This window comes from Talpa occidentalis, unplaced genomic scaffold (assembly GCF_014898055.3).
Source record: "Talpa occidentalis isolate TD23 unplaced genomic scaffold, MPIMG_talOcc4v2.1 talOcc4.3, whole genome shotgun sequence".
In the NCBI taxonomy this organism is placed as follows: domain Eukaryota; kingdom Metazoa; phylum Chordata; class Mammalia; order Eulipotyphla; family Talpidae; genus Talpa; species Talpa occidentalis.
Window position 1 is genome coordinate 4062832 of NW_023603184.1, and position 13447 is coordinate 4076278.

Sequence of the window (13447 nt, forward strand, 5' to 3'; positions counted from 1 at the left end):
AGAGTTCATCAATCACCAGCCCCAAGTGCTCACACATGTGTGCTGCTCCTCCCCCACCCCCGACCACCCCTAACTGGAAAGTCTTGAGATGGTCATTGCTCTTCTTTGGGTCTCAGCTGCAAATTTTGGGAACTGGGCCACATGTGATGACCAGGTGGTTCTTCCCCAGTAATCGCTTTCCTCAAGGAAACTCAGGCAGTCCAACATATAAAACAGAAAACCTACCAGATACACTCTAGCTGAGGTCAGGGCCATGGGAAGCATGCAGTCTGGAAACCACTAGATGAGAGGTCCTCCACAGGTGCTACCACCTCTGACTGCATGAGACTGATACCCAGGTATGAGCAGAAGTACCCACCGTACCATGCTCGGGGGACTAAGAACCCATCTGCTTATTGAGGAAGGAGATGGGTGCTGCCTGACCTGCTCTCCTGAAGCCACAGTTACCAAGTAAGAAATTAGACAAACTAACAAGCCAGTCGGGCAACTTGGCTCTGACCCTAAGGTAGGGGCTGTCTCCTTTTAGGATCCTGAAGCTGCTTAACAGGAACCCTGAAATCAGAATGGCAGGCCTACCTCTAGGCCACAATCTCACCCTGGACAATACGCTGACCCCTCTGGGGCTTAGCAGCCTAGGTTCTAAAAGGGGGATTGAACAAGAGGATGTCTGTGGCTCCAGCTGATCCCACAGTCACATTGGGTGCCTGCACGTGGGCGCACAAAGGATGAGAAAAATGGAGTAAAGGGTCTTTGTAGATTGGAAGTACCACTGACACTGTGAGGGATTGAGAAGGTTGGGCTGTGGGGTTTGAGGGGTCTCAGAAGAGGAAGCTGAGCTGGGTCCTGATGGCCCAGTGACCTCTCAGAGAGGAGAAACCAGGTCCTCCAACCCTCCTGGGGCCTCAGGGCAGATGTACAGACACCAGCTTCAAAGGAAACAAAACCCCACTGAATTGATAACCCCTCTGTTTTCTCTCTACCTGGATCCTGGGGCAAGAAAACGGCATCTGAATAGCGGCTGAAGGACACATAGCTCTGGGCCCCATCTATGAGTCCGGCATTGCGAGGGTTAAAGGTAATACTAGTGAAGCCAGCCACGCAAGCCCTGTGGGATGACAAGAGGAAAAGAAGCAGTGAGAGGAGGCCAACGCGCAGGCGTGTGGAGCTTTGCACTCAGGAGGCTCAGCCCCCAGAGAGCAAGAGGCAGAAGGCCTTACCGGTAGGAGCCCAGAGGCTCCAGCCTCCCGTTGTAATAGCCATGTGTCTTGGACTCGTTCCCAACATCCACTTCGTATCTCAATACCTCAGACAAGCCCTGGGAGTGTCTCTTGTCGCCTGTTGTGATGAGGTATGTCACGTACGTGTCCGAGGTCCCCTTCTTGAAATCTTCATATGTATAGTTCAAAACATCTGCAGTGGCATGTGGAGCTAGGCCAGGCACAGAGAAGGAAAGTTGTAAGAAAATAGGCAGATGGTTTCTGGTCTCCTGAGCATCTCAATGATGCGTGGACATGGTGGTGATGACCACGGTGACAGCAGCATCTCCCAGGAAGGCTCTCTGTGTCAGGTTGACTGACACTAACTTCTACGAGCTCCATATACATTAGCTCACTTCTTTCCAATAATCTTCTCACATAGGTTCGTCTACCCATTTACAAGTGGGCCCATAAAGGCACAGAAAGCTATAAGGACTGGGACCCAGGGCCGCATGGCCTGCATGGCAGAGTGTATTCTTCCCCAGACCATCCGACGTGGGGTGAGCATTCTCATCCTTCACTGGCCATCAGGTCAATGCAGCATCGCCTGCCTCATTCAGCAAAGGCTTCAGCTTGGGATTTGCTGAAAACCTTCACAGCAAAATGACTAAGTGCTTGAAACAGACCCAAAACAAAGACACACAGCAAGGGGGTGGGTGCGGATTCAACAACACATTCAAAATTTTGTCACAGACTTATGACACCCCAAAATTCCTTATCTTCCAGGATCCCCACACCTCTGGAGAGTGTTTGTGATCTCCACCTTCTGAAAGGCAGTATCGCAATTGAGAGACTAGGCAGGGACAACACTACATTATTCACATTTCACTTAAAAAATCACCTAAAACGCCTGGCACTTAGTCCCACTGACACGTGGCTGACAGGCGGCCTGGATCATTCCCTTCTTACTTGCAAAGATGCCAAGGAGACCTTTAAGGAAAAGCAGTCTGTCATCCACCTCTTCTGTCAGCTGTGAGGTTGCTCTTTGCAAGTTACCACGAGCAAATGCAAATTGTTTTTTCTTCCAAGAGGTCATCCATTGAAGATAGTGTGCAAGTGTGTGCATATGTGTGTGTGTTTGTTTATCTGTGTGTGACAAAGCCACTTAAGACTAATATTCTGCCACCTACAAGACCCTGCACTATATCAAGGAGATGAAAAAGCTACAACAGAGGTGGTACATCAATACCCAGAGCCAAATCCAGCCAGCCAGCTGTTTCCGTGAATCACATTGGAATGATCACAATCATCACTTCTCTCCAATGCTGCTTCCACATTATAATGACAGAACTGAATAGTTGCAACAGAGAGTATAAGGCCGCAAAGCTTAAAATACTTACAAAAAGTTAAGTATTTTAAATCATCAGGCAAATACTTCCTACCCCCTTTTGAATGTCAAAGCCTGGGCAACAGTGTAAAACAGACAAGTATTTGAATCACCAATGGGCCTCAGTGAGCACAGAAAGTTCACCGGGGTCACAGCCTCACACACTGGTTGTTTAAACCCTAACAGTCTTCCTTACCTTCCCCAGTGGTGAGAATGACAGCATAGGCTTTGAGGGGTCCACGGCTGGCTTCAAACCCGCTGAACTTGACCTTTACTGAATAGTGACTGACAGATGTAATATTAGGGGAGCCATATGGAGGAGGAGGGTCTGAAACAGAGCAAAACATGATCACCCAACATGTAAAACCAAAGAAGGAATAAAACTATGAAGGTCATAGCTACAGTGCCCTCGTGAAGTGCTGCCCCTGTTCTAGAATCTGTGTGCTGGGCTCTCCCAAAGCAGTCCAGAAGCAAGGGCCAGGGAAGAGAGCTGGCGGGGAGCAGAGAGAGCAGACCCCAAGGCTCTTTCACTGTTGCTCCATCTGTGCCCAGTACGTTGCCAGGGGCAGGCTCCAGGCTGCCTTGCCCATTGAATATAACCCACCTTTCCTAGCTTGCCCTGGCGCCACCTCACCTAAGACGGGTCAGTTCTTATGCTGAGAACTGAAGCAGAAGAAGAGCAAGGAGAGAGACTGTGAGAGTCGGACTCTAAGACGGGGACTTGGCACTGGACACCAACATCTGCCCACCACATGGACTCAGCACCAGGAGGGCTTGGGGAGCTGAAAATGATGATGCGGCGGATACCCAGAGGCAAGCAAAGAGGACATCCAGGGTGCGCGCTTTTGCCTGAGAAGTGGCTGTATTCTATTCCATGTCCTGCACGCTAAGTCAGATGTCTCCTGGAGTTGTTTTAAAATGCTACCTAAAGAAACCCCACCAGCTCTCTTCCCAGAAACCAGAAAGCTCACACAGGATCGTTCCATGGGAGACCTTCAAGAACGTGCCCCTCGCCTTTCTGAGTCAGGCTTGTGGAGCCATTCTCAGAATTAACAACAGAACATGTTGTCTCCGCATGAATTCCACTCACAGTGCAGTTTGAGTGTTTTCATTATTATAGCCAAGACTCAAGGAGACTGGGAGAACCACAATACAATTATCCAAATTTACGCTGTCGGATATGGCGGCCACCAGCCATGCATAGCTGCTGAGCGCTTGAAACGTGATCAGTTCAAGATCAGATGGCTACACATGTGCAATAGAGACTGCATGTCAAAGGTTTAGGACGATAAAAGAATATGAAATATCTCATTAGTAATTTACTTTATACAGATGTTGAAATAATATTTTTAATATACCGAGTTAAATAAAACGTATTTTAAATAATTTCAGCTGCTCCTTTTACTTTTTTTAATGCATCTCCTAGGAAAATTTTTAATTAAATTAATTTTTTATTTATTTTTAACTGGGGTAATATACACCAACACCACTAGCAAAACCAACCCAACTGGGCTGATCTAAAACACAACTTTGGCAACGATATACAGGAAGCAAAAGACAGATAAAGAGAAGCAAAAATTTAAGGAGCAATTTTTCCCAAGTACAGAAGGAAATATACATGGGCATAAAAAGATAACTAGGCGGACCCCCTGTGCAGTGAGTGACCCTTGTCTCCCAAAACAGCTGAGGGGCTTGTTAATACAGATGCTGATGAAATAAGAATCATGACTTAATAGCTGTTAATAATGAAAAAAAAGTTGCAAAATTTTTAAGTGTGGGGCCTCCCCTGGTGGCACAGGCGGTTGAGCGCCGTGCTGTGAAGCTGTCCGAAGCCTCTGCAGCGCTGGTTTGATCTGGGCTGGCGAGGGTTCCACATGGTGCACAGACCTCTCCTGTCTTGCCTGCTGCTCCCCTGAGCAGTTTATTTCGTCAGTTTGCCTGTTCTGTTCCCCACTCTGTCTCTGGTGAATCCTCTCACCCTCCCGCGCATCTGGCCTGTTCCCTGATTCTTGTATAAATAAATAAATAAATAAATATTAAAAAAAAAATTTTTTTAAGTGTGATGGTAATAATAATTCCGTGATGCTTGAAAAAAAAAGGAAAAAGGAATCCCTATCTTGGAGCAATACATAATGAAATATTTACAAATAAAATTATACAATGGGTAGGAGTCATCTCAAAGTTTTCCAGTAAGAAGAGGTGCTGCCAATGAAACAAGACTGGTCCAGAGCTGACAGTGTTCACCTGGGCAGTGACAGGACATGGATTTCATTATACTCTCCTCCCCTTTCATATACAAAAATGGGATCTCTTTTGTAACACAATAAGGGAACTCACTACCTGCAACATGGCATGGCAATGAATTAGCCTATAAAGCCAATGACGTTTTAAGAATGTACCAAATGAGTCCATCTTACTCTGCTTTTTTAGAGTACATCTCTATAGAATTTGGTTAGTAATCTTACGTCACCAAGAACAAATACTTTAGAGGAAATTTAAAAAACCAGATTTGCAGGACACACTTGAACACATGCAGCCTCTCTGGGGGTAGCCCACCGTGCCACCTGGCCACCCCTCCCCACAGAGCCCACCTGTGATGCTAGTGAGGCAGGTGTTTTGGGCAGGAGGTGCCACCTTGTTACAGGATAAGGCAGTGATGCTGATGTTGTACGAGGTAGAAAAGTTCAAATATGTGACTTCCATCCTGTACTCAGTGCCGTTGTCCAAGGAGCAGTTATCCAGGGAGGTCACGTTGCTCCAGGCCCCACTGCTGATCTCCAGCTGGAAGCCAGCATTGATGCCATCCGGGCAGGTCCACTTGAGAACCAAGGTTGGTTTTTTTGGGACCATTTCACATTCAAAGGAGGTCACCGGTGCAGGATCTGCAAAGCAAGTCCATGCATCGTGAGATTCTGCAACTTCTGTCTTTGCACACACAGAAACCTAGGGGAGTGGTGCAATGCTCCTAGTGATAGAGGCAAGCAAGAGGCAACAGAGGCTGATCCAGATCAGGCATCACTGAACTATTTGACCTTAAGTGCATCTCCCAAGTGATCTGAGCCTCTGTTGTAGGACTATTTGGGGGTTCAATGAAGCAATGGGTGTCAGTAACCAGCTGGAAGAAAGCAGGGCTGTGTGAGAGGTGGTTCTCTCACAGTGTGATACAACTTCTTTACCTGAACCACCTCATTTGGGGCCCTCTTGACAATCCTCTGGAGCAGCTCACATTAAATACTGTCCCATTCTGCAGATAAAGCAACTGAGGTTTAGAAAAGCTAAGTGACTTGCTAAAGAAAACATGGCTGCAAATGGCAAAACCAGGTTTTCTACAGCCAAGTCCAGAGCATTTTCTGTTTTCTACACACACAACGTGCTGAAGATTCAATGGCAAATAACATCAATTTCTCCACTTTAAAACGGTGTGTTACACCAGTGAGAATGGCACAAATTAAAAAAACTAGCAACAACAAATGTTGGTGAGATTGTGGAGAAAAAGGAACTCTCCTGCACTGTTGGTGGGAGTGCAAACTGGTCCAACCACTATGGAGAGCTGTGTGGAGATTTCTGGGCCTACTAAACATAGAGCTTCCATATGATCCAGCAATTCCACTCCTAGGTATTTACCCAAAGGACACAGAAACATCAATTCCAAAGAACACCTGCACCCCTATGTTTATAGCAGCACTGTTTACAATAGCTAAGCTTTGGATACAACCCAAATGCCCAAAAATAGATGACTGGATCAAGAAGATGTGGTACATATATACCATGGAATATTACTCAGCATTCAAAAAAGATAAACACATGTAATTTGCAGCAACATGGATGGCGCTGGAAGGGATCATGCTCAGTGAAATAAGCCAGAAAGAAAAAGAAAAATACCAGATGGTCTCACTCATAGCAGGAATCTAGAAAACTTAAATAAGGGACCAGGAAAATGAATAACTATAAGAAAGTGAAAATCATAATCAACAAACAACTATGAACCAGAGACACTCTATGAGGGGTAGGGGGCGGGGAGGGGAGGGATTGGGGTCAAAATAAGGGGGTTGCAATTGTATGGGGAATATAAAAATAAAATTTAAAAAAAATGCAAAAAAATAAAATAAAATAAAATGGCGTGTTAGTTGTCTCCCCAGGAAAGTCAATAGAGCTTTAATGAGGACCACCATCAAACTAATGTCAATGGAAAACTTAATATACTGGGGGAGAATATTATCATGACTTTGATGTTGCCAATTTTATGGGGTTTTTTTTTCATCTGGTTAAATAAATTATTAAATCCTTCTGTTTATTTATTTCCCATACCCCTTATTTATTGAGTTCACATTGGTTTACAACACCGCATATCATTTAGGAGAATAGCTTCAAACCTCTTCAAGCGTATGTCACCACTGCACCCCACCACCTAAATACCTATAATCATCGACCACAGACCACTGGGCCCCTCCACCCCTTGTTCCCTATCCTCCACCCTCCCCCTCAAGGAGCCTTAATTCAAATGTTAAAAAAAATTAAAGCAGGAATAGCTCTAACCAGTCACCTAGTTCAACTCCCACACACCCCACTGGATGCCCAGTGGCCAGACCAGTGCCTACCTGCACTCACAGCTCCTGCTCTGTCCACCCCAGTCACAAATGCTTTTCCTATTTCACCCTTGCTATAGCTGTAATGATCACGGCTAAGCTAAGTATCAGTATGAGAGTCACCCAAACACCTAGGATCAGAGCCTAGACTGGGAGACTGAGTTAGCAGAGGAAACTCAGAGCTGCAGGAATTTCCCTACCCAGATAATCAGTCCAGGGAGCTAATCCCCTTGCAAATCGGCCTGAACACATTTGTAAAGCTTTGTGTAAGGAAGGAAAGATGATGCACAAAGAGGCTGAAAAACAAGGTGGTTCATGAGCGTGGAGGTGAGGAAGGCCCCTTAGCTCCCTATCAGAAGTGTGAACAAAAAGATTCTTCTCTATCTCTAAAACCTTCCCTGGGCTCTTCTCTTTATCACACATTGTTCCATTGAGAAAAAAGGATCTAGAGAGATGAAAAGGATATTTTCACAAATATCCTTTCGCTCTTCAGTGTAAAAGCCAAACTATGCACAACAGGCTGGGACATCATTTGTGCCCTGGTCATCACCTCTCAGCCTCACCTCCTACTTCACCCTCTTGCTCCTGTGAACCCACTATTCCACCCCAGCCTCAACACAGCCGCACACCCCAGCCTCAGGGTCTTTGCACTGGCTGTTCCTCTGTCAATATATCCACTCAGCTGGTTCCCTCACTTCCTGCAGGTGTGTGTTTACACATCACCTTTCCCTGGCCACCAAATAAATCTCTTTTCCTCCTCCTTCAGTTTTCTTCCCTCTCCTCAGCAATAATCTTCATCTAATAACTTACTTATCTTGCTTATTATGTCCTCCCCGTCAGAATAAAAATTCCAGGAAGGCAGAGACCCATTTGTGTCATTTAACATAGAGGAAGTGCTCAGTAACTATCTGGTGAAGGAAGAAATGACAAGGGCAGCAAGATGACACTGACGAGTGAGCAGGGTATCCCGGAGAGCTCAGGGTGTAAGACCACATGGCATGAGAAACCCAGGTATCCAGAATGCGGAGGGCCTGCCGACAAGGCCAGCAGCACATAAGAAAGAGTCCCAGAGGCACGTGGGGCTACTCACCTGTACAGAATGACTGCCTAGCAGACTCCAGCGACTTGGTGGCATTCCCCACTTTGGTGAGGATGCGCACGGTATACGATGCGCCAGGTGTTAATTCGGCGACTGTAGCACTGGTGATGCCAACACCTGTGACCACCTCCTTTACGTCGCTGGAATTTTCACCCCCCTCAATAAAAAGGTGGTAGGTGTATGTGGGGGCAGCTTTATCCATGTTCTTCCAGGTAAAGGTTGCTGCTGTGGTGTTGGTGCTTATTTCAATATCAGACACATTGCTGGGCCCTTGATTTCAAAAAACGAAAAGGAAAAAAAAAAGAGGACTCTTATTTACTGCATTCCAAAACAGCCTGCTTCCTTTTGGGAAAGAATGAACAAAGCTAATATTTGCTGGTTCAAAAGACGGAAGGCTTCCCAAAGAGACATTCAGAAAATACTTATATTAAATCTCAAAAGAATTAAGTTTTTTATTCTTCTTTTAATACTTAAAAATGATATGAGCTATATCTTGAAGATATAATTTCCTCTGCTTTTGAAATCTGATTAATGAATGAGAAAAAAAAACCCACAAATACGTATTATAAACTACTATGTCTGCCGTTATCTTTAGATCAAAAATTAGCAAAACACCGCCCTCACTGTTGCAAGCAAGTTACAAAGCTCATTGGAGCTGTCACTTCCAAAGCCAACCTGACAAAGTGACCTTCAAGTCTGTATTCCCAAGCCATGAATGGAACAGCTATGCTTTCCATGTTTATGGGATCACTTTCTACTTCTAAAGACAACTACAAGTTACCCAACAGCTCCAAGGTGACATGAGAACAGGAGATCCTTTGCTGAGGCCAACGTCCTCAGCTTAAGCAACTTACCTTCAACCTGGAATCCAGAAATACGATGACCCCTGACTGCATCATATGACCAATCTTACACCCCACCCTTCACATGAAAGTCAGAGACACTCCCTTAGGAGGCACTGAGACACTTACGTGTGTATTGTTCAATGGAGCTGGAGTTCCCCTGGATTTTGTCCAATTCTGGGGAGATTGTGATGCTATATAAGATGCCTGGGACCAGGCTGCTGAGGGTGATGGCTGTGTGAGTGCTGTTCTTCTCGAGAGAGGAGTTCTGAGACACAATAACGAGATGGTAGCTGTACCCAGGAGCCCTATCTGTATTCTGCCATTCCAGATGCATCTCTGTGGACATGACATTGACCACGGAGATGTTGAACACCGCACTGAAGTCTGGTCAGAGAAAAGGAAAGAAGAAAGGGCTCTGTTAATGACCATCATAACATCCAGTTTTGTTTCCAAGTGTCTCTCAAGAGAACTTGCTCTTTTGCCCTCAAACTCTCAAACAAATTCACAAAAGGCAATCTCCAAAACTGAGGGGAAAATACACACTCAGTTCTTTCAAGGGTTTTTGGCTCTTCTAGAACATGGGTGCATTTGCCAGTTCAGCCGACTGGTTCTCAGTTCTTTGGCTTCTGTCATAAAAATGCCCCTTTCTGGTAGAAATCATGTTAGAAGGGTTCAGTTTGTGAAAACCCATCAAGCTATGGCACTGAGTGTACACTTTTCAGCATGTATACGTTTATTGCATTTTAGCAGTTCTCTGCCAAATTTCCAAGTAATTATCCATGTTTTACCCAACCAACAGAGGCGAAGAAACCTACACGAGAATCTCCAAAGCCCAAGTGATTTCATGTGGCTCAGCTGTCTGTCTTTATTCTTTCCCTCCATATAAAAAATTTCAACTCTTTTGAAATCAAAGCTCAAGGAATACTGTTTTCCAAGTTTTCCAAAAACCTTTACTTCAAATCTTTAACAGAAATGAAAATCCAATTGCTAATTTATCAGTATTAATTAGCACTATGGAACGAACAAAATGATTACATTACAATGTTGTTTATAAAAGACTGTGAATAATCTACCTGGCCTACAACAGAGAAATAAATAATTCATGAAACATCTAAACAAGTGGTTCTTAAAGTTTTTGATCTCAGGACTCCTATAAGATCTTTTTTTAAAGATTTATTTATGTATGCATACAAGAGCTGAGGTACATGCCAGAGGTGCTGGGGTAAGAGGATTCACCAGAGACAGAGTGGGGAACAGAACAGGCAGACTGACTGAAATACACTGCTGAGGGGAGCAGCGGGCGAGACAGGAGAGGTCTGCCGCGCCATGTGGGTCAGCTCCCTGGCCGCTGGGGGTCAAACTTGTGCTACAGAAGTTGCGGGTAGCTTCATAGTGCTGTGCTTATCCCCTTGCGCCACCAGGGAGGCCCAGGACTCCTATAAGATCTTAAAAATTATTAAGATTCTTAGAAAATTTTTGTTTGTGTAGGTAATATTTATATTTACTGTATTAGAAATGAAAACTGGTATTTTTAAAGCATACTAATATGCCAGCACACATTCCATTAGTCAGGTGACAATGCCATCCACACCTTGTAGCATCTAGAAAAATTCTATTGTGCACTCATCACATGGAAATGAGAAGTGAAGACATCATGAAACAGAGCCCCCTAAAGGAATCTGGGGATCTGGGAGACTAACAGATATTCCTGGGCTACACTTTAAGAACCACTAATCTAGGCTTTGATTCTAGCCCTTTTTGGGTCACAGAATAAATGTTATACTTTGTAGGACATATATTCTATTGTAACTATTCATTTGAACCACACAGAAGCCATAGACTGCATATAAACAAATGAGCATGGCTGTGCTCCAATAAATAAAAGTTTATTTATAAAAATACAGGCATTGGGCCAGATTTGGCCCTTGGGTCATTATTATCTGCTGAACCCTGATTTAGACAGGAAAGTATTAAAATGATCCTGTAGAAATATTTATATTGACAGAGAATATTCATAATAAGCTTGTTAGCAGGGGGAAAAAAGCAGATTATAAAACCCCAAGTTCAGGATGACATCAATGCTTATAAAAGAATGCACGCACAACTATATAGACCTTAAAATTGTTAACTACATACACCAAAAGTTCAGTGATTATCTGTTTGATGGCTTACATGTGATTTTTTTTTTCTTTTCACTTGTCTGTATTTCATATGTAGTATTATCAAATTTTTTAAAGGTTTTTCTTAAATAATTAAAAGCAATATTTGGAAAACCTGACATTTATAAATTATATTGATTTTCCTTGAGAAACACGGCTGTATCACAGAACAGACTCTGCTTACCAGTTCTACCGCAAACTGTTTGGGACTCCCCTTCAGTCCCATTTGGTCCTTGTGGAACTATTTCAAAGCAATAATTGGTTCCAGGATACAAGTCACCAATGACAATACTTCGGTTAGTGGTGTTTTTCATTTCAAATTCTCCAGTTCCAGTCTTTGTAATCTTTATCTTAAAGAAATTTGCATCATTGCTGTCCCAAGCTAAGCCAATTTCCCTGGTGCTAACATTTGTCACATGGGCGTTGGAAACTGGACGGGGGGCTGTGGGAAGGAAGTAAAGGATTAGATTAAGAATCTATTTCTCCAGAGGACAAGGGTAACTGCACATAACAAGATATTTACACCAAGATTAAATGCACACTTGGGGTACTTATCTCTCTTCTCCTCTTCTTTGTATTATCACCAACAACACTAGTCCCTCAGAAACTAGTGCTTCTGACCAGTGAGAACACTTGGTCAGAGAATACAGAAACAGCGCACTTAAGTCATACTAAAACATTCACAGGAAACGTGGAGGCATGAACCTCCTCTGTTTAGGGAGGTGCAGCAGAAGCTGCTGTTGACCCCCAAAATCAGTTACCTCCAATTTCCTTAGACTTCTAGCAGTATGAATGACTACTGGGAATAAGGACTATATTTCCCAGCTTCCTTGCAGTTAGACTAGCCTTGTGACTATCTCCGGGCCAATGGGATATTAGCAGAAACACAGTATGGCTTCCAAGAAGTAGCCTCAAAAAGTAGAGTACCCCTTCCTCTTTCTGGTAGCTGGAATGTGCTGTGATGTGCTGCTTAGCTCTAAAACCAACAATGTGGTGGTGACTGCAGCTTCCCGATGCCAAAATGGCAGCCCAGAGCACATATTCTTGGAGCCAACAAGTACAGTTGGGGGTACTGTTGGTGACAAAGCTGGTGACAGTCTCAGTAGGGAGGTCTTTAGTCCTCCTCCTGGAATGACCAGGCATTTCTGGGTTCCAGCCTGAAGCCTGCACCCAAAATATTATGGGTTGAATGCCCTCAAAATTCATATGTTAAAGTCCTAATCCTCAGTACCTCAGAATGAGACTATTTGGAGATAGGGTCTTTTAATAGACAATTAAAGTAAAATGAGGTCATTGAAGGAAGCCCCTCAACCCACTATACCTGGTATCCACACAAGAGGGGGACATTAGCACACAGACCAGCACAGAGCAACCATGTGAAGACACAGGGTGATGGTGGCCCTCTATAAGCCACAGGGAGAAAACTCAGAAGACAAGCCTGCTGACACCCGATCTCAGACTTCTCAGCTCCAGAACTATGAGAATAAACTTCTGTTGGCTACACCTCCCAGTCTATATGTGGTACATGTTACGGTAGCTCTAGCAAATGAATACGCCAGCCCTTCCAATGATTCTGTAAGTTCTCCATTCCCCAGATTAAATATTTAAATAGATTTTGTTTCTGTTTCTTGAAATGGAGTCCAGGCTAACACTCTACCTAGCCTGGGCTTCATTTATGAGAGAGAAATAAACTCCCATCTTGTTTTCTTTTGTTGTTGTTTTTTTAAGATTTATTCTTTTTTTTTTTTTTCATACAAGAGCTGGGGTACAGGCCAGAGGTGCAGGAGGGTGAGAGGATTCACCAGAGACAGAGAGGGGAGCAGAACAGGCAGACAACCAAAATACACTGCTGAGGGGAGCAGCGGGCGAGATAGGAAAGGTCTGACATGCCATAGGGGAATCTCCCTGGCCGGCAAGGAATCAAACCTGTGCTGCAGAGGCTGCGGACAGCTTCACAGCACTGTGCTCAACCCACTGTGCCACGGGGGAGGCCCCACTCCCATCTTGTTTAAGCCATGTATACTTGAGGGCTTTTTGTTATTCACAGCAAATTCCAATCCTAAGTAAGAAACAGTTAAATAGTAAAAGGTGAAGAAATTTAAGGCATTTGCCCCGAAGAGTCAGAAGACATGTATAAGAATGCCGAAGGTGTCTGTGTGCTTCCTGGGAAGCACA

General features: G+C 44.3%; 1 protein-coding gene across 1 annotated transcript in view; it reads right to left on the reverse strand.

Annotated features, from left to right (window-relative positions):
* PTPRJ (protein tyrosine phosphatase receptor type J) overlaps positions 1-13447 on the reverse strand; it is a 143765-nt gene that overhangs the window by 20020 nt on the left and 110298 nt on the right. The window contains exons 8-14 of the mRNA XM_037522255.2: positions 11457-11714; positions 9240-9497; positions 8260-8538; positions 5175-5465; positions 2780-2911; positions 1218-1428; positions 981-1105 (exon numbers count right to left, since the gene is read on the reverse strand). Of these exons, the coding sequence (XP_037378152.2) occupies positions 981-1105; positions 1218-1428; positions 2780-2911; positions 5175-5465; positions 8260-8538; positions 9240-9497; positions 11457-11714 (1554 nt within the window). The remainder of the gene's footprint in view (positions 1-980; positions 1106-1217; positions 1429-2779; positions 2912-5174; positions 5466-8259; positions 8539-9239; positions 9498-11456; positions 11715-13447) is intronic.